The sequence below is a fragment of the Kogia breviceps genome, chromosome 15 (assembly GCF_026419965.1).
Source record: "Kogia breviceps isolate mKogBre1 chromosome 15, mKogBre1 haplotype 1, whole genome shotgun sequence".
Taxonomy (NCBI): domain Eukaryota; kingdom Metazoa; phylum Chordata; class Mammalia; order Artiodactyla; family Physeteridae; genus Kogia; species Kogia breviceps.
This window is the reverse complement of record NC_081324.1, coordinates 60,826,159-60,848,676: the sequence shown is the minus strand read 5'-3', so window position 1 is coordinate 60,848,676 and position 22,518 is coordinate 60,826,159. Positions and strand designations below refer to the sequence as shown.

Sequence of the window (22,518 nt, the reverse complement as noted above, 5' to 3'; positions counted from 1 at the left end):
AGCACTTCAAAATTGTCTCTAAGCAATACTATTTCAAAATTCCTTCGTTCTTGAAATGAGTGAGGATTATCTGTAGTGAACAGATTTACAGATTTTGTTAATTTTAAAACTCAGGTTTCTCAATGGAGAACTAAACAAAACCCACAGTTTAAACAACATTCCCCCAGACAACTTCTGTTCTACTTCTCTACTCACCACGGCTTCCATATCTGAAATGTTTGGTGGAGCAAAGATGGTCTGTACCATAAACTTGTGTTTACTCTTCTCATTGGGGTCATAGTCAAAAGGCTGCAGCATTACTGAAGAAGAAGAAAGGACACATGACAGTGACTTCTGCATTTGTTTGCTTCTTTGCATTCCTAGTACTCACTCACTAATTTGCAAATTTAAAGAAAACCAGGAAGGGTGCAAGAAACCACACACTGGATTATTTCCAGTAAGGATCCAGAATCAACTTTATGGTTTCCAATTATTTTTAAATTGTCTACCTTTCTGATTTGCTAAGTCTTTAACAACCCACAAAATAAACAAATGTCTATTTAAAAAAATAAAATATCAATCTATGATTGCCCTCTCTAAACTTAAGTTTGGAAAATTTTCAAAACTTTGCCAACATTAACTATTAAAATACCTATAAACTCAAAATCTAGTAAATTGTCTATTAAAACCACTTATAAACTTAGGTTTTGCATTAGTATTTAGTGATAACAGCTCTTAAAATTAGACAACTGTAATATTTATAGGAGAAATTCTAAGTAACTTAAAAACTCACTACCATATATTAGTGCTCTGATATAACTAATTTTTCTAACATAGATTTTAAATACACACCTATTCAAGAAGAGTTTATCAATTTGTTTAAATGAGTCTAGGACAACAAAGTGTACAAGGAAACCATACAGCCTCATGATTTCTGAACTTTTTCCAGCTTCCTAATAATTATATTCAAATTTTTTTCCGAAGTATTTATGATTTTCATTGGCCTACAAGAGGGTTTTTAGACGTTCCATGTGGTTTTAAATTATGTAATATAAAACTAATAAGAGAATATAAAGAATGAATCAGCAACTGTACACAATATGTATACAATATTGTAGAGATTACTTCCCTGCTAATATTTAGATTATTTCTAAGATAGACAGATGTCAACATTTTCAAAGACAGATGAAATAAAGCAAATGTAAGAAATATCAATTATATAAGAACATCTTTATAAGATATGTCTGAGAAGTCCATTAACTCCCATCATGGTTAAAAAAAAATTTTAAGGGCCAAATATACAGCTGTAGAAAATGCACAGGATAAATGCTCAGAACCCAGATAAAGCACAATATATCTCCAGGAACACCCTTCACTGAACAACCACCCTACGCTATTCACTAGAAACCGGATAAAAAGAAAACTCCAAACATGGTTGTGACTTTATGACAGTCATACTTCTAAGGCTACAGACCATGTAACAAGAGGAAGACAATCTTAGCACAGATTAAAGGAGTAAACCCATAAAGGTGCATGCTAAAGGGAGAGAGGGAGAAAAGGAGTGAGTATGTATGTAGACAGAGTCAACCAGGGAAGGCTGCTGGAGGAAGTGTGGCTGGAGTGCCTGCTCACCCGGAAAGGCACTGCACTGATAACTGGAGTGCCAAGTTCTCAGTGGAGGAGAGGGATCAAGGCGTACATGGAAACAGTAACTGGTGTGTAAGGAGTTTTTAGTAAGTCAGGTGCTCAATACAAGGGGCTTATGTGGGAGAAAGGGCTTTGAGAAGTATACAGGTTCTTAAGAAACATTAATACAGTAAAACTTCAGAAAGCTAGAATCCTGAAGAAAAAGTCCTTCTGAATAGTTCCATGGATTCCTAGGGATACAGCTGTTTGCACCAAAATCTGTTTTTAACCATATGGATAGAAATAATTTTATCTTCTTCCAATTGAGCTGAAAAGGCTTGTGGACTTAAGAGAGCAACTTCCAGAACACTTGTACTCACTGCCCACTCTTCTTATTGCCCACCCATCTTCCCCATGAACTGACAGTTCGGTCAGACAAACATGAAAGCAGGCCTGCCAGGCCACCACACCACAAGAGTCACTAAAAGCATCTTCTCTAGGGCCTCCTAGCTCTGAGTTTGGGAATATAGTTACTGAGGGAGCATTAAGTTCCCCAAGAACTCTGAGGTCTGTCCTTGACTGCCTCTGCAGTCAGGTTCCACTGATGAACATCTCAGTGAGCCTGCCCCAGGCACTCACTCTTTGTATAATTTTCTGTTTTTAATCTGCTGTGGGCTTGAAAACTAGAAAACTGATACAGAATTATTTTAATATCTTAGGAATACCTATCAGGATTATGCAGGCATGTTTTGTTTTGTTTAACATACACATGTCTAGGTTGTGTCCCCAGAGATTCTAATCTGGAAAGGTCTGCGTGTGTTCCTGCTCTCTGTGCAATTATGGCAGACCTTCACAGAGGTGAGAATTACTGCTAGAAAATAAGAGTAAATGGTCTCTGTGTGAGGCCTGAGAAGTTCTCCCATAAGTAAACTACATCCTCCTACTTGCTTCCTATTGCTACGCTATTTTAGATGCTATCATGAAAGGATATCGTCAGGGAAGTCTGAGGGCATTAACTCTGGCACCAGCACAGACTCCACGGTAGGAGTAAGCAATCCATACATGGAAGGAACCAAGCACACTCCCTGGACTACAAGTAAACACAAAAGGGGGTGACAAAACTGAAGTTTTCAAGCGCGGGACACTGTTGGCATTAACAATAAAAGACAGAAAGATGCATCTAAGTTTACAACTATTGGCAAAAAAGAGGCACTGTACATTTTTAAGCACAAGATTTAGAATAACACCTCCATAGCCGCATGCAATATGTAACAACAGCTAGAGATCTGAATGAATGAGAATGAGCAATCACAAAAATGATACAAAATTTCAAAGACAAAATAATAAGGGCAGAGAATGTGGTAGTAAGCTGTAGAAATAAAGAATAGATATAACATTTTTTGAACGACAGTAACTGCTTAAAAACTGACCACATACACCCTCACCCCAAGATAAGACATTTCCTGCAGCAGTTTGCATATAGTAAAAGAACAGCATAAATTCAGGACATGGTTTGCTACCTGAAACAGTCACAGTCAACCCTGGGTCAATAATTCCACTGTTGGGCCTCACACAGTACCGACGAGGTGCTGTAGTCTTCACTTTGAAACACACCTTTCTATCCGATGGATTTCGCAACTTAAGATTTGTAGTGACTACATCTGTGAAGGGGCCTGTAAGGTTTAAAAACCAAAAACAGGGAAAAAAAATTTTAATTGGATTCACACACACAAGCAGAATTCAAAACTGGATGCACATAACCTTAATTTTATATAGAGTACGTACTGCAAGTCTGTGTACCTAAATATACCTCCAGGTGTACACTCACAAAGGAGTTTTATTTTCTTCTTCATTCCTTACCAGACTTTATAAAATCACTACATGAACATGTATTGTTTGTATCAAATAAAATGTATTTTGAAAGTTTCAATTTATGAAATAAGCCCAAAATTGTATTCCTAGAGTATACTCTTACCACATGACTGAAAAGATCGGGATTTTCCAGTGGTCTGCAAACCAATGCCAATCTTCAGATTCACCTGACAGAGCCGACCACAAAACCTCTCCATCAGAAGCCAACGAACCCAATGACAGGGTGCTCTTGCTTCACCTCAACTAAGTTTGATCCCTTCACTCATTCATTCTTTCACTCACATATTTGTCAAGTGTTTATTAAGAGCACTGTGTCAAATGCTCTACATACAAAGCTTTTATTAAGCTTTGATTCTACACCCAAACATAAAACTGCAAAACAAAGAACCCAAAAGGTGATGCAGTCCTGCCTGAATTAAATAAGTCCTAAACCATTTTTTGTTTAAAAACAGGGGTGGGGGGGAGTGGGGTGTGGAGGAACAATACCGCCACTTTTGTTCTTGGCCGAAGAAAAGCCTAAAGATATTTTATACAGATTTAGACAATAAACTGAATACCTGTTAATTTGGAGACTGAAGATGAATGTCTCAATGGAAGCAACAACCACACACGTCTAACTAACCCAAAAGCAATTTTCAGTGGTTTCTAAAACAATTAATTTTAAGTTATACTTTAAACAAAAATAAAAAAGGTAGAAGGCTGAAATCAAAGACAACTATTATAAAGGCTATCTTTCCTTTATTAAATAAACCAGAACAAGCATGTCTTTTAAAACTTTAAAATATTTCTAGTATAGAGTCCAGACTGAGAAGATTCCCCAACTCTGCCAGATAAAGTTTCCCATTTTGCTGAATATTGGAAAATTATCTTAGACAAAGGCTTGAAGGGGAACAACAAACAGACAATGAAGAGGCACTGGGAAGAGAGCAGGGGCTGAAAGGAGACCTGCCTGATGCAAGGAGAGGAAAAGAAGAGACTTGAAATGAAAGGCACTTATTTCAGGTCCTAGGAAATAAATTAATTTTATCCTATGCTTAAAGTTTGTGAGTTGTAAGATATTTTCTAACAAATAAAGATTTGGAACTGGGATGAAAGGGAAGAGACAGAAATAAGAGAACATTAGAAGAAAACATATAAAGGCAGAGAACCAGTTATGGAAAAAATTCTAATGTGAAACAAGCATTTAAATCAACAAGTACACATTTTTAAAAAATATATATACAATATATATAAGAACTACAATCTTTTGGACAGCTTGCTTGAATTACATGGCCAAGTTAATCACTGCATTTATATATTATTTTACATCCTTTGCTGCTTCTTCAATCCCAATTGCTTGCATTTTTTGGCTACCCCACCATACACTGGTCTGGGGGAGTGAAGGGTAAAGCTCCAATCTGTCCATTTTGCTGCGTGAATCCACAAAATCGTTGGCTAGAGACACATTTTAAACTGTTAAAACTACAAGTCTTAAAGACATAGATTCCATTTCTTAACATTCTGAAAATCCATAAATTACTACAGGTAACTGAGAATGTGTACATTTTTATGTGACTATTTCAACTAGGATTTTACATTAAGTATAAATTTATTTTTAAAAGTTTCTTAGTAAAATAACAAAAGAAACATTTTACAAAATTTTAATTTTGAACAATCCTATATTTTTATAACATAATTATGTAAGTTTTAATTCGTAATTTTAAATTCAATTTTTTAAAATTTCCCCAATTTTAGAGAAAGTACCAACTATCCAAAGCAAGGTAAAATAACTGATTTTTTAAACTGACTTAGAAAATGACCATGTGTCAATTTTCATCAACATATGAATTCTGGGGCTTCCCTGGTGGCGCAGTGGTTGAGAGTCCGCCTGCCAATGCAGGGGACACGGGTTCGTGCCCCGGTCCGAGAAGATCCCACATGCCGCGGAGCAGCTGGGCCCGTGAGCCATGGCCGCAGAGCCTGCGCGTCCGCAGCCTGTGCTCCGCGACGGGAAAGGCCACAACAGTGAGAGGCCCGCATACCGCAAAACAAAACAAAACAAAACAAAAAAAACCCATATGAATTCTGAAACAGTACTTACATTTTATATTGCCCAAAAGGGATTATGAATCTTAAATAATAGATTGTGGTCTTTCTAGACATAAAAATGCAAACTACCTAAAGATGAAGTTAATATGTCAAAAGAAAAAAATTCCACCAATTCAAAAGGCAAATTCTTTACTGAATATGTTAACCTTATCAGTAAAATGTAAAATTGCCTACAATAAAGCCACCTAACAAATGAATTTCAGATTTTCTACTCCACTGTGTCCCTCTAACCAAGCCTCACAGTAGGCTCCCAGCAGCCAGTTCAGAGTCTGAGCCCATTTTCCTGGTTAAAATGCAAAATCAGCAAGTACTAATGACCACTAGCATAATAACCAGATTTAATAGCTTGAAGAGGTCTTAGGCAGAAACATCTGTTCCACCTTTGTGGGTCACAGAAACTCTTTAAGAATCTCATGAAAACTATATACTACCCCAGAAAAACATACACAGGCAAATTCACAACAATTTTACCTTGGGTTTTTCTGGAGGGTGAGGGTGAGATGGGGCAATCTGGGGTGGGGGTGTATCGTGGATTCCTGGAGCCTGCAGGTTAAACAGACCTGATAGAATCTACCCTTACAGGCCCTCAAAAATAGAGGAAAAGTTATGTAATTTATCTGCTACAACACCAGCCTAAATCCAGGGTAATACTGACACTGTCAGGTACTTTTGCCTGACATTAGGACTGGGTGGGTGGTGCTACTACTGTTGGTGGGGAAGTGGAACAGGATGTCAAACATTTCGCAACACCCAGGTAGATCCATGCAATCAAGTACAGTATTAGGCCCCCATCCCACCAGATCCTCACATACCCCTCCAGAAATCCACATTGGTTTAAAAAAAAAAAAAAAAAAAAAAAAACACCTCTTTCCCAGAAATACATCTATTGTGTAAAACAATAGATGTATTTTTCTCTTTCCCTAAAACTCTGAAAGGTGAGTTCACCATTACAGAAAATTATTCTACCAACAGCAATGTCACTCAGGACACTTAAATCCCTACAAACATCTGGTCCAGTCAGCACACATGTATGGGTGACACATTCACATGATTCTACCCACATGCATAAATATTCTCTTGCCCTTATTTCAAAATGTTAGAGAAAACCCTCTATCAGGTAACTCCTCCCTTAACTTCCCTTAAATAAAAACTCATTTATTTAAGAGGTTACAGGCATCTGGCTAATTCATTAGTCTTCTACTATAATCATGCCCAAACATTCACACATTGAAATGCATATTTCATCACAAATTCACTTTCTTCTCCTTTATGTTATAGTTAGGGCATTATATTAAAAAATTTTAACTGTGTATGTTGGTAGGTAATTTTATATATGAATTTCACTTCAGGATGGAAAAATGGGCATTACAAAATATCAAAATGGGATATCGTGTCAAATAAGGTTAAAAACATTATATCAATTAAAAAGCATTATATCAATAATCTCCTGCTTTACTAATATCCCCTGTAATGCTTAGTTGTTTAAACCATTAAGAAAAACAAGTAAATGGTTACCATAAAAAACAGGAGTTAACTTTGCAGGGAGAGGGTATGAGGAGAGCTTTGCAACACACAAGTTCTATTTCTGAACCTGAGCAGTGACTGCAGAGCTACTGACTTCTTGGTAATTCTTTAAACTGTACATATTTTTCTTTTATGAAAAACAGTAAAGATTTTTTTTGTTTTTAAGAAAAGCTGACCCTTGATGTAAGCTTAAAAAAAAAACTGAAAAAAAAGTGAAAAGCAGTGTTTTGATGAAAAAGTGAAACATTCGAAGCAACTTATATAGGAAATAAATACTCAAGTTTTGAGGATTTCTAAAACTTAATCCCTGTAATTGAAGAAAATCCTGCCATTTGTCCAATATAAATGCTTAGTTTAACATTTAGAAACAATCACTACAACAGTCCATTTTATGGTTACTTGATTGTAAACTAGTCACCAACCACAGGTACCACCTGATACTTCCTACTTTACAGACGGAATTTCACTGTTTATATGTAAAAATATACCATATAAAACAAAATTCCACACAATACAGATAACATTTACATGAACTCTTTTACTGAAAAAACAAATTAAATTTTAAAACTCCATCTTTTACACAGGCTGCCCTCCTTCAATCTCCCACAACACTTCCTGTCACTAAGTATTCCATCCTAACTCTACAACATTATCATTCCCAGTAAGCCAAAGTCCTATTCTCAGTCCCAAATTCTACCAGATGGAAATGTAACATACATAAATACGGTCCCTGTGTTAAAAAGTTTGGAAAAAACTTGGAACCTCAAACTTCAAAAATGTAGAAAAAGTTTAGGGCAGCTCACCCAGAAGGATGTCCTAAGTGAGACTAGCCTGACTCTACCTAAAAATATATTTCCGGCATGAAACGCTGTATACCTAAAATTTAGAGCAGGACTTCCCTGGTGGCAAAGTGGTTAAGAATCCGCCTGCCAATGCAGGGGAAACAGGTTCAAGCCCTGGTCCAGGAAGATCCCACATGCCACAGGGCAACTAAGCCTGTGCGCCACAACTACTGAGCCTGCGCTCTAGAGCCCACGAGCCACAGCTAGTGAGCCCGCCCGCCAAACTACTGAAACCCACATGCCTAGATCCCGTGCTCTGCAACAAGAGAAACCACACGCACCACAACGTAGCCCCTGTTCGCCGCAACTAGAGAAGGCGCACAGCAATGAAGACCCAACGCAGCCAAAGATAAATAATTAATAAATTTTAAAAAGAATAATGCCATAAAAAAATTTAGAGCAATTATTTCCTTTTAAATAGTTCTCCAAACCTCCCACTCTTAAAAGGAACACAATTAAGCTAAAAACAGCTAAAAGTAGAACTACTCTGACTAAACAGTTTCTTAAATGGTTATCATATATACCTATTTTGATGTAAATTGCCGTTAAAGTTTTCTTGAAATGCCAGGCTTTGTTTAGTTGCAAAGAAAACTGACTTGGGGGAAATAAGGGGAGAAGGCACTTGGCTTTTCCCCCAGTATTTTGAAAAACTTCAAAGAAACTGAACAGTGAACAATTATGATTATACACCAATAACCTAGACTCTACAATTAACACTTTGCTGTTACTTACTTTGAGACCTATCAACCTACCTAGCCATCTCTGGCCATCCATCCATCTTATTTTGATGCATTCCAGTAACTGAAGACTCTTAAACACCTCAGCATGTATATCAACTTGAGTTCAACCGTATCTGCTTACTAAGAAGAGAATCAAATTTTATTTCAGGATAAGTGGCCCTGAATATAGCATGGAGCATTTCAGAAAGAGAAAAGGCCTCTGGGATGCAGCTCAAGAATAAACAGGCTATGTGCATGAATGGTAACTCATGAACTCCGTAGCATCGTTTAGACCAGCAACCCAGAGGTCTGTTGGGAGACAAGTCTCCACGGGTCTCTAGCATTTCTGCACCTTTTGCCAGTGGAGGCCCTGGAGGCTTTCATACAGACTGCCTTTTCAAGGATCTACATAGTGAACAGTCTTGCATCTGACTGTTAGCATCTCCCTCTTGAGGAGAGGGCAGATTTGTTTACTGTCCAGTGTGATAATGCTCAGGTCCTCCTCTGGAAAAAGGTCAGGCAGGTTTCTGTGCAGCCCATCACAAAAGATTCAGGGGCCCTAGACTCAAGGTTTCTCAGCTATGACACAAACCCACCAGGTGGGCAGCACCCACCTGCACTGAACCCCTTTGTGTTGCCCCCATGGAATTTGAGGGGCAAAGGAAACCAACACAACTATGAAGTTGCTGCCTGCAGTGCCCTGAGAATAACATCCTTTGTCTCTAAACCCAGGAGTCCCATGTCTTCTACAGCACCTGTAACACTGAAGCAGGCTCACCTTTCAGACTCTCCGGTTCTGGACAAGCTCTGAGTTCTTGGCTATGGGGTACCGATTGAGTTAGTGACCTCAGGAGGATAACAGGAGAAAGTGCAATGAACCAAAGCATGCATCTCTGAGGAGAAACAAGGGTGACCATACAACTACCATAGCACAGTGTCCCTACCTCTCTCCCTGCACGTCTCACTTTATTATTTATATACGTCTTAAATCACCCACTAACTATAAGCTCCCTGAGAAGAAACCAGCTCATCCCTGAATGAACTGGAGTAATTCACACTGGCCTTAACCTGAGTATGGCTGAGCAATCACATGGATTGTTCTTAACATGCAATAACAACAAAAAATATCAGAAATATGTACATTCTGCTATGATTCTAGGTATTCATAAATCATTTACCCCAGCATGACATTTTCACTCCTCCATCCTATCTGTACTGAAACTGAACAAGTAAAAATCCTAGTAAGGCAGGCTGGATGCTCAGCTCAAATATATAAATAATGTAGCTGTAGTGAAGTCAGTGATGACTACTTCAATGTTTCCACAGGTGTTAGCAAATTAACGGCTGCATCACTGATTAAAGTTTTCCACTAACAAAGGGTTATGTTGCTGAATACGTCTTGCTACGTTAACTTAATCACACATCTGAATTATATGCTGTACAGTACAGAATATCTACTAAGAACTCCCACAGTAATAGTAGCATGGTAGCAGTAGTAACAGTAAAAATAGTGATAACAGAAGTTTTTACAATCTAGCCTTTATTGGACACTCACCATGTATCAAGAACTTTGCGTGAATTATGTCACTAACTCTAATAACAAGCCTATAAGGCTAATATTTTTATTACGTATCCTCATTTTACAGATGAGTCAACTCTGAATCAGAAGTTAGAATACTTGTCCAAGGTCACACAAGCATAAAGTCATGGAAGTGGGAAGTCAGGTCTGCCTCCAGAGCCTGAACTCTCATATATTCTCTATGTATTTTATGCAAGTACCTAAGCTGTATTTATTTCCTAATTCATAAGCCATTCCAGGCGGATTTCTGCAGTGTTAAAGCATGAAACTGTAGTCAAATCCGTAATATAAGAAAAAGATTTTAATTGGATATTTTATTGTATTTCCCTTGGTTCCACAGGATGAATATTTCTGGAAACAAGTATCAAACACTAAGAAAACAGTTCTTATGTTTTACACCAAAGAAAGCCCTAAAACAACTTCATTACAAATTTTAAAAATGAAGTTATCTTAATTTATTTACGTATTTTTTTCCAAAACACTCTGAAATCTCAGACTTGAGCGAATGTAAGCTCCATGAAGACTGGGTCTCTATTCTATTTGCAGCTGTATCCCCAGCTGGACAATCCCTGGCATAGTAGGTACTGAATAAATATTACTGTACAAACATTAGTGTAAAAATAAACAGAAGACCACTTTCCGGGAAACAAAATGAGTCATTTCTATTCAAGATGGTTTAGTTATTAAAGCACTAAACGTATCTTTTTATAAGCTTTCATTAACCTTACAAAAGTATGGACCCTGAGATTAATACAAAAGCCAAAAACTTGCCTATTTTATTTAAACCTTCTACTATTTAAGGAAAGCCTTGATTTCTTAAACTGCTTCACTGCCCTTGTTTATCCACATTACATAATCAACAAAGAATTTTAAAATGTATCATGAAAAAATGTCCAAAATCCACTTAACACAGTAGTGTGTGGTCATTAAAAAAAAAAAGTTTTCCCACTCTAGGGCCTTAAAATTATAGTTAAAAGTAACCAACATGCAGGAACCATGTCTTTTCTTTCTTTTTAAGCACTTTCAGTTAATGCAGCAGTGTTCTGAGCACGAAGTTAAATACTCATCCATCACCTTCCTGCGGTGGGGGCAAGGGGGCCAGGGGCGCGGGGGGGACTGTCTGCTATTGACCGTGTACTACTGACTTTTGTAAAAAGCATAAAGCAGTGTGCTGAGTTAGAGGCTCACAATCTAAAACCATCAACAAAGTGACTGAGCAAATCATGGGATACAAATCAAGGGATACAAATCTTGAGCAAATCATGTCACTTCTCCAGCACAGTCTAACCCTCCACTCTAGCTCAGTACACAAAACCATCTCTAAGACTCCTCTCAGCCCTCAAAGTATGTGACATTTATGAACAACTTTACTTACTGCCTTAATTAGAAAACACCTACTACTCCATGGTAACATGGCCAGTAATTCAATCCTAGATGATCACAGCCTCACTGACATTTTGTATAAAGCTACCAAACATTTTAGAAGTACTTTTTCTGACCTTTTGATGCACAGACTGCTCACTCTGACCTAAACAGTCTTTGTGACAGTCCTGAAAACAAATGGGAGAGAATAAACAACACTGTCTTCACACAGAAATGAAACATTTTGATTTGTAACATTTTTATATAAATCTTATGTCCTTCCACTGTGTAACTTTCTAGAGAAAAATAAGATGTACACACACATAAAAAAATTTTTTTTCATGCTTGCACTCAGGATTAAACATTAAATATGCTTAAATTAACACCTTTGTTAAAACAGAAATAAGTGTTCCATATCTGAAGACTTTAGATTACTTTTTAAAATCTAGGTAGGCAGGATGGGAAAGAATAAAAGAGAAATGGATATCTTTGGGAGAACCTGAAATAAATGTTTAGCACCATTTACAGATCTAAAGCTCCTGTTAGATTAGAAGCAAAATACTTATGGGAAAATTATCACACTAACATTAACTAAAAAATATAGGATATAAAAGAGTCATACACAGAAAAAATAATCAACTGCTAACAGTGATTATTTAGGGACTTCCCTGATGGCCCAATGGGTAAGACTCTGTGTTCCCAATGCAGGGGGACCTGGGTTTGACCCCTGGTCAGGGAACTAGATCCCGCATGCATGCCGCAACTAAGAGTTCACATGCCACAACTAAGAAGTCTGTAGGCTGCAACTAAGACCTGGCGCAGCCTAAATAAATAAATATATACATTTTTTTTAAAAAGAAACTGGGGCTTCCGTGGTGGTGCAGTGGATGAGAGTCCGCCTGCCAATGTAGGGGATGCGAGTTTGTGCCCCGGTCCGGGAGGATCCCACGTGCCGCAGAGCAGCTGGGCCCGTGAGCCATGGCTGCTGAGCCTGCGCGTCCGGAGCCTGTGCTTCACAACAGGAGAGGTCACAGCAGTGAGAGGCCCGCGTACCACAAAAAAACAAAGAAACTGTTTATTTATAGATGGTAGGGATTGAGTAATTTTTATTTGCTTTATACTGTTCTATGCTTTTTCAACTTTCTACATTAAGCATTGATTTTATAATCAGAAGGGACTATTAAACGTGAATTCATATTACCTTAATTTGTTCATAAAATCTTTTATTTTTGTGCTCGCTTTGGCAGCACATATACTAAAATTGGAACGATACAGAGTAGATTAGCATGGCCCCTGAGCAAGGATGACACGCAAATTCGTGAAGCGTTCCATATTTTTGGAACATATGTATGTGTATAACTGATTCACTTTGTTGTAAAGGAGAAACTAACACACTATTGTAAAACAGTTATACTCAAATAAAGATGTTAAAAAAAAAAATCTTTTATTTTTAAAGTTGGGGGGTGGGGACTGAAAAGATTCAGAAAAAGCTATCTTTTGAAGATGCTGTTACTGAGATTTTTGGCAGTGGGAACAGTACTTAGAAAACAAAACCAAGGGATTCATCTTCCCCTATAAGCTATAAAAGTAAAATCTGTTCATAGAGAAAACAAACAGAAAACACATTCCATGATGTAAAGGTGCTCTACACCTTTTAAAGGTACAGCAGTCACTCCAATTCATGTCAGATTATCCAAGTACCAAAATAAAAATATGTATGTATATATATACACACACACGTGTAAATATATATGGGTGAGTAGATATATATGGAAGTATATAGCTACAAAATAAAAGTCTGTCAAAATGTAGGCCCATAAGAAATCTGTCAATTTATATTACCAACTAGTACTTTAAAGCTCTCTCATATTAACAATTCTTTAACATAACTATTTTAAAAATGGCAACCGAATCCAATCACATCCTTTAAAAGCTGAAACATAAGTAACTAAACATCTCATTCATTTAAAACTGAATTTTGAAAACAGTACCAAATGTTCAAGGTAACTATCCTAGAGAACTCCCCAAATGCCAGAGAAAAGTAGCTAAGCAAACTATGGTATATTGGGACTTCCCTGGTGGCACAGTGGTTAAGAATCTGCCTGCCAATGCAGGGGACACAGGTTGATCCCTGGTCCGGGAAGATCCCACATGCCGCGGAACTAAGCCTCTGCGCCACAACTACTGAGCCTGTGCTCTAGAACCCGTGAGCCACAGCTACTGAGCCCACGTGCCACAACTACTGCAGCCCACGTGCCTAGAGCCATGCTCCAAAACAAAGAGAAGCCACCGCAATGAGAAGCCCGCCCACCGCAACGAAGAGTAGCCCCTGCTCGCCACAACTAGAGAAAGCCCGTGCGAAGCAATGAAGAACCAATGCAGCCAAAAATAAAATAAAATTTTAAAAAATAAATTTAAAAAAAACTATGGTATATTAATGACACGGCATCAAAAATGGTATTTATAAAAATTTAAGACATTAGTTGAGGTTATTTTTATAAAGTGAAATATGTGTCACAGTCATAAAGTTGAACACAGTCTCATAAATATTGAAGTCTAATTTTACTTAAGCAAGGAATTTTATTATGAAGAATAAAATCATACTTAAGCGTTGATTATAAAGATGAAAGCAATCTCAGTGACACAGGACATGAGGTACAGCTGGCCTCACAAAAGGCTGCATTCAAGAGAAACTTATACTGGAACCACGAGACCTCTCTTGCCTGCTTTCCTCTCCCTGTTCTCTCTCAACTGGCTACTTCTGCTTGACATGGCCCAAATCAGCCACTGTCTCCAAGTCTCTGCGACCTTAAAAGTCTAAAACCTATCGTGTTTAAAGAGGAGGCTTCAACATTGTGACTAGCCAACCATCAGTATGTATACACTGGCTGGCCTTGGGCGAGGTGCCCACCACTGAACCCTCAGCACTGTCTGGACGAACAGGGATCCTGTGAACTTAACACGCTGCTTAGCCTACTTGCCTCCAATACAGTCTACGGGCAGGGCCCATTCTCTGAGAAATAAATACCCCAAACTAATCTACCACGCTCTCACAAAAGACCACCAATTGATCCTAACAGTAAGAGCCCAATGAAACTTAACAGATGTATGTACAGTTAGATATAAATTAGACTTGCTTTCAAACAAACATGATTTTCTACTTGTCTTTATATGCCTTGATTTCTGAACTGCTGCGGTATAGTTAACAGATTTGTTTTCTATTGACTGCTTTATTATTAAAAAAAAAAAGACTTCAGCCTGTATAAAAGGCTTAAATTATTAATAAAAAATAAAACAAAGTATTACAGGTAGGACAAAATGAAACTTGATATAATCTCTCAAAGTACTGAGTCTAATAACAAAATAATTTTTTTCTCTTACCATTAAAAGCACTGAATGTTCATTGCAGAAATCTTGGAAAACACAGAAAAGTAAAAACGTAAAAACAAAAGCATCCCAGGCTTCCCTGGTGGCGCAGTGGTTGAGAGTCCGCCTGCCGATGCAGGGGACACGGGTTCGTGCCCCGGTCTGGGAAGATCCCACATGCCGCTGAGCGGCTAGGCCCGTGAGCCATGGCCACTGAGCCTGGGCGTCCGGAGCCTGTGCTCCGCAACGGGAGAGACACCACAACAGTGAGAGAGGCCTGCATACCGCCAAAAAGAAAAAAAAGCAACCTAAAGTAGAACTAATGACTGCTAACGTTATTTTCTTTCTGATCTTTTCCCTCACACATATTACCATAAATGCACTCATACTTATGTAACTTTTCATGGGAGGAATAAGGCGGTCATCACCAATCAACTTTAACATCACTAGAAGTTGGACAACCAGACGTTATCCACATCTGATGTGACACAATTCTATCTATGCAGTATTTTTACCAAAAAAATTCTGAAACCTGAATCTTAAAGTCCTTAAATCCAAATCCAAATTTACAGGAACTACATACCAGAAATATCAATATGGGACATTCCACTGGACAACGACCTGGTCTTTTCAACAAGTAAATGGCATGATAAAAAGGAAGTGGTGGAGGCACTAACTGTTAAGATTAAGATGACCTGGATACAACAGCCACATGCAATGCACAGACTTAACAAACCAACTAAAAACCAGGACTGTAATTGGGAAGATTTCAATAGACGAAATAACAGATTATTGAAGAATTATTTTTGGTTTTATTAAGTGATAATGGTGTCGTGATTCTGCAAATAAAATTACCCTTTTTTTGTTTATTAGAAATGCAAGCTCAGGTATTTAGGCTTGAGATGTTAACAGCCAGAATTTGTTTAAAATACTGTGGTACTGAGCCTGCACGTCCGGAGCCTGTGCTCTGCAATATGAGAGGCCACAACAGTAAGAGGCCCGCATACCACAAAAAACAAAAAAAAACAAAAAAAACAAAAAAAAATAAAATACTGCGGTAACCCCGCCCCCCAAAAAAACACAGTAAAATACTAATAATCATTAAACTTAAGTATATATGAAATTATTAAATTTAAGAGTATAGAGGTTTTGTTAAGTGTATAGAGGTTTTTATAAATGTTTGAAAGTTTTCGTAAGAAATTTTAAACAGTAATTTGAGTCACATTTCAGTTATAATAAACCCAGTAAACAAGCATTTGCAAAAATAACCCCCTCTTGCATTTAAATCTATTTTTAACAAGAATTTTTCTCTAGTAGTTATACAAAATAATATTACATTTTGTGGTCTGTAAAGTTTAATAAACTGGCGAACATGTAATTTTCTTTTAAACCAACTTTTTATGAAGGCAAGTAGGATCCATCCTATATTAACCACTATCTCCTCTGAAAAACAGGAGTTCATTGAAGGGTCGGTCAGTCAAGATAGAAAAGCAACAAGAAAAAGAGAGTCAGGAAGAACCTCTGAGAAAATAAAAGGGTCCTTGCTAACAAACTCTCTTCACAGACCATCTCTGCATGGCTAAGGAAGGTCTTACTTAAGGGAAATCTAACAGGTAACTAGTACAGTAAACCAACAACAAAATTACCAACACTAACAATCACAAAATACCAAACTTTGCAGAACTTAACTCAATCAAGGTCTCCCAATTCCTTACATATGTAAAGAGAAAAACTGTGTTTTCCTTTTGCAGGGAAAAATTGTGTCTTCCTTTTGCACTCAACTGTCATATACATTCAGAAACCCTGATAGCCGGACCACCTCCCAAGAAATCACCCAGTCCCACTTCTCACTTAACAAATGAAAAAGGTGAAGCATAAAGAATGAACAATGTATCTATCATTAGTCAGCTCTTAACAAAACACCCTTTTCTGGAACTACAAAACTCTGAAAACACAAGTACCTGCAAAGGCAGATGAAAAACCCTACTGAAAAGAGATCCAAGACAGAAAACTTAAGAATTACAGGAGAAATCATCTGAGTCTTATTAGTGCAATCAACACTCACTGGACAATCATCCCATGCCAGATCTTGTTATTATGGACATAAAAATAAATGAGCATATCCTCAAGTACTTTACAGTACAGATTGTGAGAGAAAAGTACGTAAACATAAATACTACACAATGGTGAGTGCTGTAACTGCAGATAAGCACAAGCTCGGATAGTGGCATGAAGAAGGCAGTGACCCAAGGGGCCTGGGAAAATCAAAGACAGCACAAGAGGAAGGAGCTCTTGAAGTGGAGAAAGCCTGCCTGACAGGAGGGAGGACAACACTCTGAAAAGAGCATCTGGAGAGGCTTGCAACAGCTGAGAGCGTCTGGGAAGATGGTTTCATATAACCAAAGCTACAGCAGAAGAGAAATGAAGAGGCAGGCGGTGGATGTGGAGCTTTGTCAAGTGCATAATGGGAAAATGGTGCAGGTTCTTCAATCCAGGGAGCAACGGTATCAGGTGTGCACTTTTCAAAGGGTAGCTCTTTCTAGCATCCGTGTAGACGACAGGTTGGAGGGAGGGGATGCTAGAGAAAAGGAGAGCAGCTGCTGACCAGTAAAGGAAAGAGAGTCACCTGAAGCAAAGAAATTAGCTAAGCCCAAAGCACTCCAGAGTAACACGCCCGTACCACCAAAGGCCTACGATTCACCTCCTCAGGACAACCCTGAAAGGACCTAAATGTAGCTAACCTGTCCAAGGAGATCAGGACCTTCCTCCCCCACTCCCCCTGGGTAGAACACACCCGTTCTAATGAGACAGCCAGTGCTTGTTGTCCCCTCTCTCCAGGTGTGTAAGCCAGAAATCAGAGCCTTCAAGACACACTCTCCCAGTGCACACCTAAGAGACCCCCGGGTTTCACCAGCTTGACTAACTTTTTTTAACTTTCTTTAACTTTTTGCATCTCCTACACCACCCCACAAGCGGTCACCTCTTGCATGGACAGCAGCAGCTGCCTAATTCATCTCTCCCTCCCATATTACTCCATATTGCTACCAGAAGTGTCTTTCCTTAACTACACATATGACATCACTCCACTACCTCCACACCTGTACCATTCTCCCCCTTAACATCAATGTAAAAAACCAGTTTGGGATATGGGGAGTTTGAGATGTCTGAGCAACATTCAAATCCAGATGTCAATATTAGTATGTATTCCTAAGGTGATTTTAAGTCTGAATTCAACACAGATTTGGGAGTGTACCAATGCGTGCAAAAAGAGAGAAAGGAGGGGAAAGAGAAGCCCTCGAAACAAGGAAGCCTGAACAAGTTCAGAGTGATAAAGTTGAAACCAAGTCAGAATCTCAGAAACATGAGCATTTAAGAAAAAGGTCACAAATGAGAAAGTAAAGAGCAAAGAAGAAAACCAGAAGACAACTGTATCACTGAAGTCAGAAAAATCGAGTTTTTAAAAGGACAAACTGTCAATAATGGCAAGTGCCAAAGAGAGGTCAAGGGAGAGAGAAAGTGGCAGTGCCACTGCAGTAGCAATCAGGAAGCAGCGAGGACAGGGGACAAGAGGAGAGGAATAGGGAGACTGGGAACATGAACTACTTTCCCAAGAAGTCTGACTGCAAAGGAAATGAAGCACAGGAGGGACAAGTACCACAAGGAGCTGGGAGTCAAGGAAGTATTTTGTTGGCTTTTTTAAAAATGAAAGACTTAAGTGCATTTTTCTGTTTAAAGGAAGAAGCCAGTGGTTGAATACATGACCGAGAAAATATCTGATGGAACATGGTCTGAGTCATGAAAGACTTTTACCTTAACCAGCAAAAATAGAAGAACAAATAAGCTTAAATATGAGAAGGGTTTTTCTTTCTCAGAGAAGAAAGTGTGGACGTGTGCCGACGAACAGGTGTAACAAGAGGAGACAGCACATCACAGAAGGGCTTGTATGTCACACTAAGAGTTAGGCTTTTATCTGGTGGGCAGTGGAGAGCTCCTTGAAAACTGTGCAGGAATGGAGTAATAAGACAACCATGTCCTATTTCGGGGGGCAGGGGAAGAATCACCCCAGGGATTTGATGTAGCCACTGTGAAACAGAAGTGATCTGAAATACCTAAAAACGTGCCAAATACCCACCAAGAGGAGTATTCCCCATCCTCACTCAGGCCTCTTCATCATGATGTGCTGCTATTCAAAGATGCTTTGGCTGACACACTGCAAGTCCCTCGTCACTCAGAGAGCTTAGTTTTCTTTACTGATGTTACTGTTATGGATCACCTTCAAAACAATGGTTTTGGTCTATTTTCCTCTTTCTCTGATCATTAGAAGGAAGAATACGTTCACAATTTATTTTAGCATTTTCTAAACTTTCTTCTCCAAACTCTCCTCCAGAATTACTAACAGGTTGGAAAAATAAAATGTTGTATAATACAAAGGAAGAAATTTTATAAAAGTAAATAAACATTTTAAGGACCCCCCACAAAAAAGTCTCTCACATGTAATACCAAATTTCAAATCTGAATTCTAGGTCAAATTACTGCCAGGGCTTAAAAAACAGAATTTGAAAATATCTACCTCTTTTTTGTTACTAATGTAACAAAAGAACTACTTTAGAATTCATGACATCATTATAAAAGTATTTTCATATAAACAATTGTATAAAACAATAAACTTCAATAAAATATTGAGGTATGTAGAAAATCTATTAAACTGCTATCTGCTTCTCCACAATTGTGCAAAGTGATGATAATTCATATCAAGATGACTTTGTTATGCATATAACAAAAAAATTCACCACCCAATCTCAGAATGATTAAATGACTCACTCTTGGAGAAACCGTCTTAATCAAATGTAAAGTCAAACTAATTCAAATAAACCTACCAGCAGGTGACTTTCGCAAAACTACCCTTTAATAGACTTGTACTTAAACAGAAAATTACGGGTAATTCACGGTAGAGTTAAATGACTTTTTAAACCACCATCAAATGAAGCATAAAGAGATTGTTGATTCTAACTGAGTCTCCTCAGTGTTAAACTGCTCTTCGGAATACAGAGAGCTTTCCATCAGAGCAATCTACTTCCCTCTGACTAAAAGAATAACTTTTACTAAGAAGTTCAAATGACACCAAATGTCACCTCCCAATTCATCCTACCCCTCCTCTTCTTTCCCAATCCGCCCCATTACCCCACTTTTAAACCGAAGCACACAGCAATACACTGGGTATTTAAGTACAAGCCAACCTTCTCTCACATCAGTAAAGGAGCAAACCATTCCCTTGACCAGCCCTCCCCCTTCCCCATTTGAAAGCAAGCTGCTTCCTAAAGCAAGCGGGAAGGAAGAGTGGCTTCTTTCCTCATACTTGTTTTGCCTCTGTTACAGCATCTATACGTCTTTTCCATCTAGGAGTTCTTCAAGGGCTGAGATAAAACCTAGCACATTTACTGTTGTTAATTGTATGCTTACCCCATTAAACCAAACTAACTGTGGACCTTGCCTCCACCTTGCTTAGCAGTGAATCCCAAATGTAAGCTGATACCTGCTGAATAAATTACTCATTGTTGAATACTCTTAATCAAATACAGAGATGGCACGAAGCTTTTTTTTTTAATATTTGGTTTTTATTGATGGGGACCATTTTTAAAGTCTTTATTGAATTTGTTACAATATTGCTTCTGTTTTATGTTTTTGGTTTTTTGGCGGTGAGGCATGTGGAAACCTAGCTCCCCGACCAGAGATTGAACCCGCACCCCCTGCGCTAGAAGGTGAAGTTTTAACCACTGGACCACCAAGGAAGTCCCGGCACAAAGCTTTCACTAGTGTTTGCTAAGTAAATGGCCCAAGTGAATGTGTGTCCCTATAAAATTTCCAGTGAAAGTCTTTTTTTTTTTTAAAGTCAACTTATGTCCAAACTTTAATAGGCCCTGTGAACTACTTTCATCCATAACACAAAAACCTGTTCTATCATCACAGCTAGTAAATCTTCAATACCTGAAATGAGTTAACTATTTGGCAAGTCACTGTGTAGGGTTTTTGGTTGTTTTTTTAACTTGCCTCTTCGCTATTACTAGTCTCTTACTATAGAAACACTACAACTTCTCTAAGCAGAAAGCGTCAAACTCTGCGAACATTTCCTGACCTAAAACTACTTTTAACGGCATCCAAGTCCCTTATGGCAACACAAACAGATTAACCAGAAGAGGAAACTTCCTCTGTAAACTCAGCCTCCCAAAAAATAAAAGCAAAATACTAAAATTCTCGGAAGAACCACACACCATGAAGGTTTACATTAAATTCCTCCACCCTAAGATAATAGGTATTTGAGTTAGGTATTATCTAAATCGATATATTCATGATTCCCCGAAAGTTTTTTTTTCCTTTCGCCTAAAACTATGTAAAATCATGCCGCTCACATAAACTTGCTACAATAAAATGCACTTAGCGCCTCTCAACATATTAATATTTCGTGGAGTTGTCTTAAAACCAAATCCTTACCTAACAAGCAGCTCACTGACATTTCCATTCAAAGAAATTCGGAAACGCGCTAGAGCTTCCAAAATGAAGGCTTTATACAATACTCCTCTCATACAACCTTTTAAAACTCCTAAAAAGCGTTTCCTACGGAAAGCAATCTGTTTTTCTTTCGGACTCAACCCTGGACTACAACGAGGGATTTGATTTAAACACTAGAGCGGCCACACATCTCACAGGCTCCGTGCTCGGCACAGTCCCTGAATTAAGGACAACATACGGACTCCTGCACAAAAGGATTCGGTCTCCCCGTGACGGGAGCTGGGACGGACCCCGCTTCCCCGTACGCCCTCAGCATCCCCAGGAGAAACCCGCCCGAGGCGCTCCCTCTGGCCCCGCAGCCCGCGGAGTCCACGTGCATGTGTCGCCCCAGCGCAGGTGTCGACCGGCGCGGAGGACGTCCGGCCGCCAGTCCCCGCTGACGCAGAGCCCGGCCCGCGCCCGGCCACCCGCCCCACCCCCACACCCGCCCCGCCGCCCACGTCCGGACCCCGCCCCGGCCCGCGGGCCAAGGACGAGGCCGCCGCCGCAACAAGGCGGCCGCGCGCCGCAAGATGGCGGCGGGCGCGCCGGGCGGGAGGAGGCAAGGGAGCGCGCACCCCCGCGGGCGGGGCCGAGCGCGGGCGGCGGGGGAGGGGGCTCACCGGGCGCGGCCGACCCCCACCGCCCGCCCGTCCGCCCCTCCCGCCGGCCGCCCCTACCCACCTTTGAATTTGAGGTCTGTGGGCGGGTCGAGGACCAGGATCTGCTCGTGCTTCGCCATGGCCCCGGAGGCGGACGCCATCGGAGACAGCGCAGAGCGGGGGCGCGCCCGCGGCGGGTCGCTGGCTGCGGGCGGGGGGCGGCGGCGGCGGCGGCTGCGGCGCGGCTCGGCCCGACTTGACGCGGGGCCACCGCTCGGCTCCCGAACCCGACGCCCGCCTCTCTGTCGCCCGCTGGCTGGGCCGCCCGCCCGTCCGCAGCTCCGGGTCTCACAACTGACTCAACCCCACACCAGCCGCCGCGGCCGCGCGCACTGCGATCCTCGGCGCCCCAC

General features: G+C 39.7%; 1 protein-coding gene and 1 non-coding gene across 2 annotated transcripts in view; one reads left to right on the top strand and one right to left on the bottom strand.

Annotated features, from left to right (window-relative positions):
- The window catches only part of VAPA (VAMP associated protein A), a 39,411-nt gene extending 16,893 nt beyond the window's left edge, over positions 1 to 22,518 (bottom strand). The window contains exons 1-3 of the mRNA XM_059041271.2: positions 22,188 to 22,518; positions 3,126 to 3,278; positions 196 to 299 (exon numbers count right to left, since the gene is read on the bottom strand). Of these exons, the coding sequence (XP_058897254.1) occupies positions 196 to 299; positions 3,126 to 3,278; positions 22,188 to 22,266 (336 nt within the window). The 5' untranslated portion in view covers positions 22,267 to 22,518. The remainder of the gene's footprint in view (positions 1 to 195; positions 300 to 3,125; positions 3,279 to 22,187) is intronic.
- On the top strand, positions 12,823 to 12,929 carry LOC131742970 (U6 spliceosomal RNA). Its single transcript, XR_009331627.1, has one exon. It is a non-coding gene; the product is annotated as a U6 spliceosomal RNA (small nuclear RNA).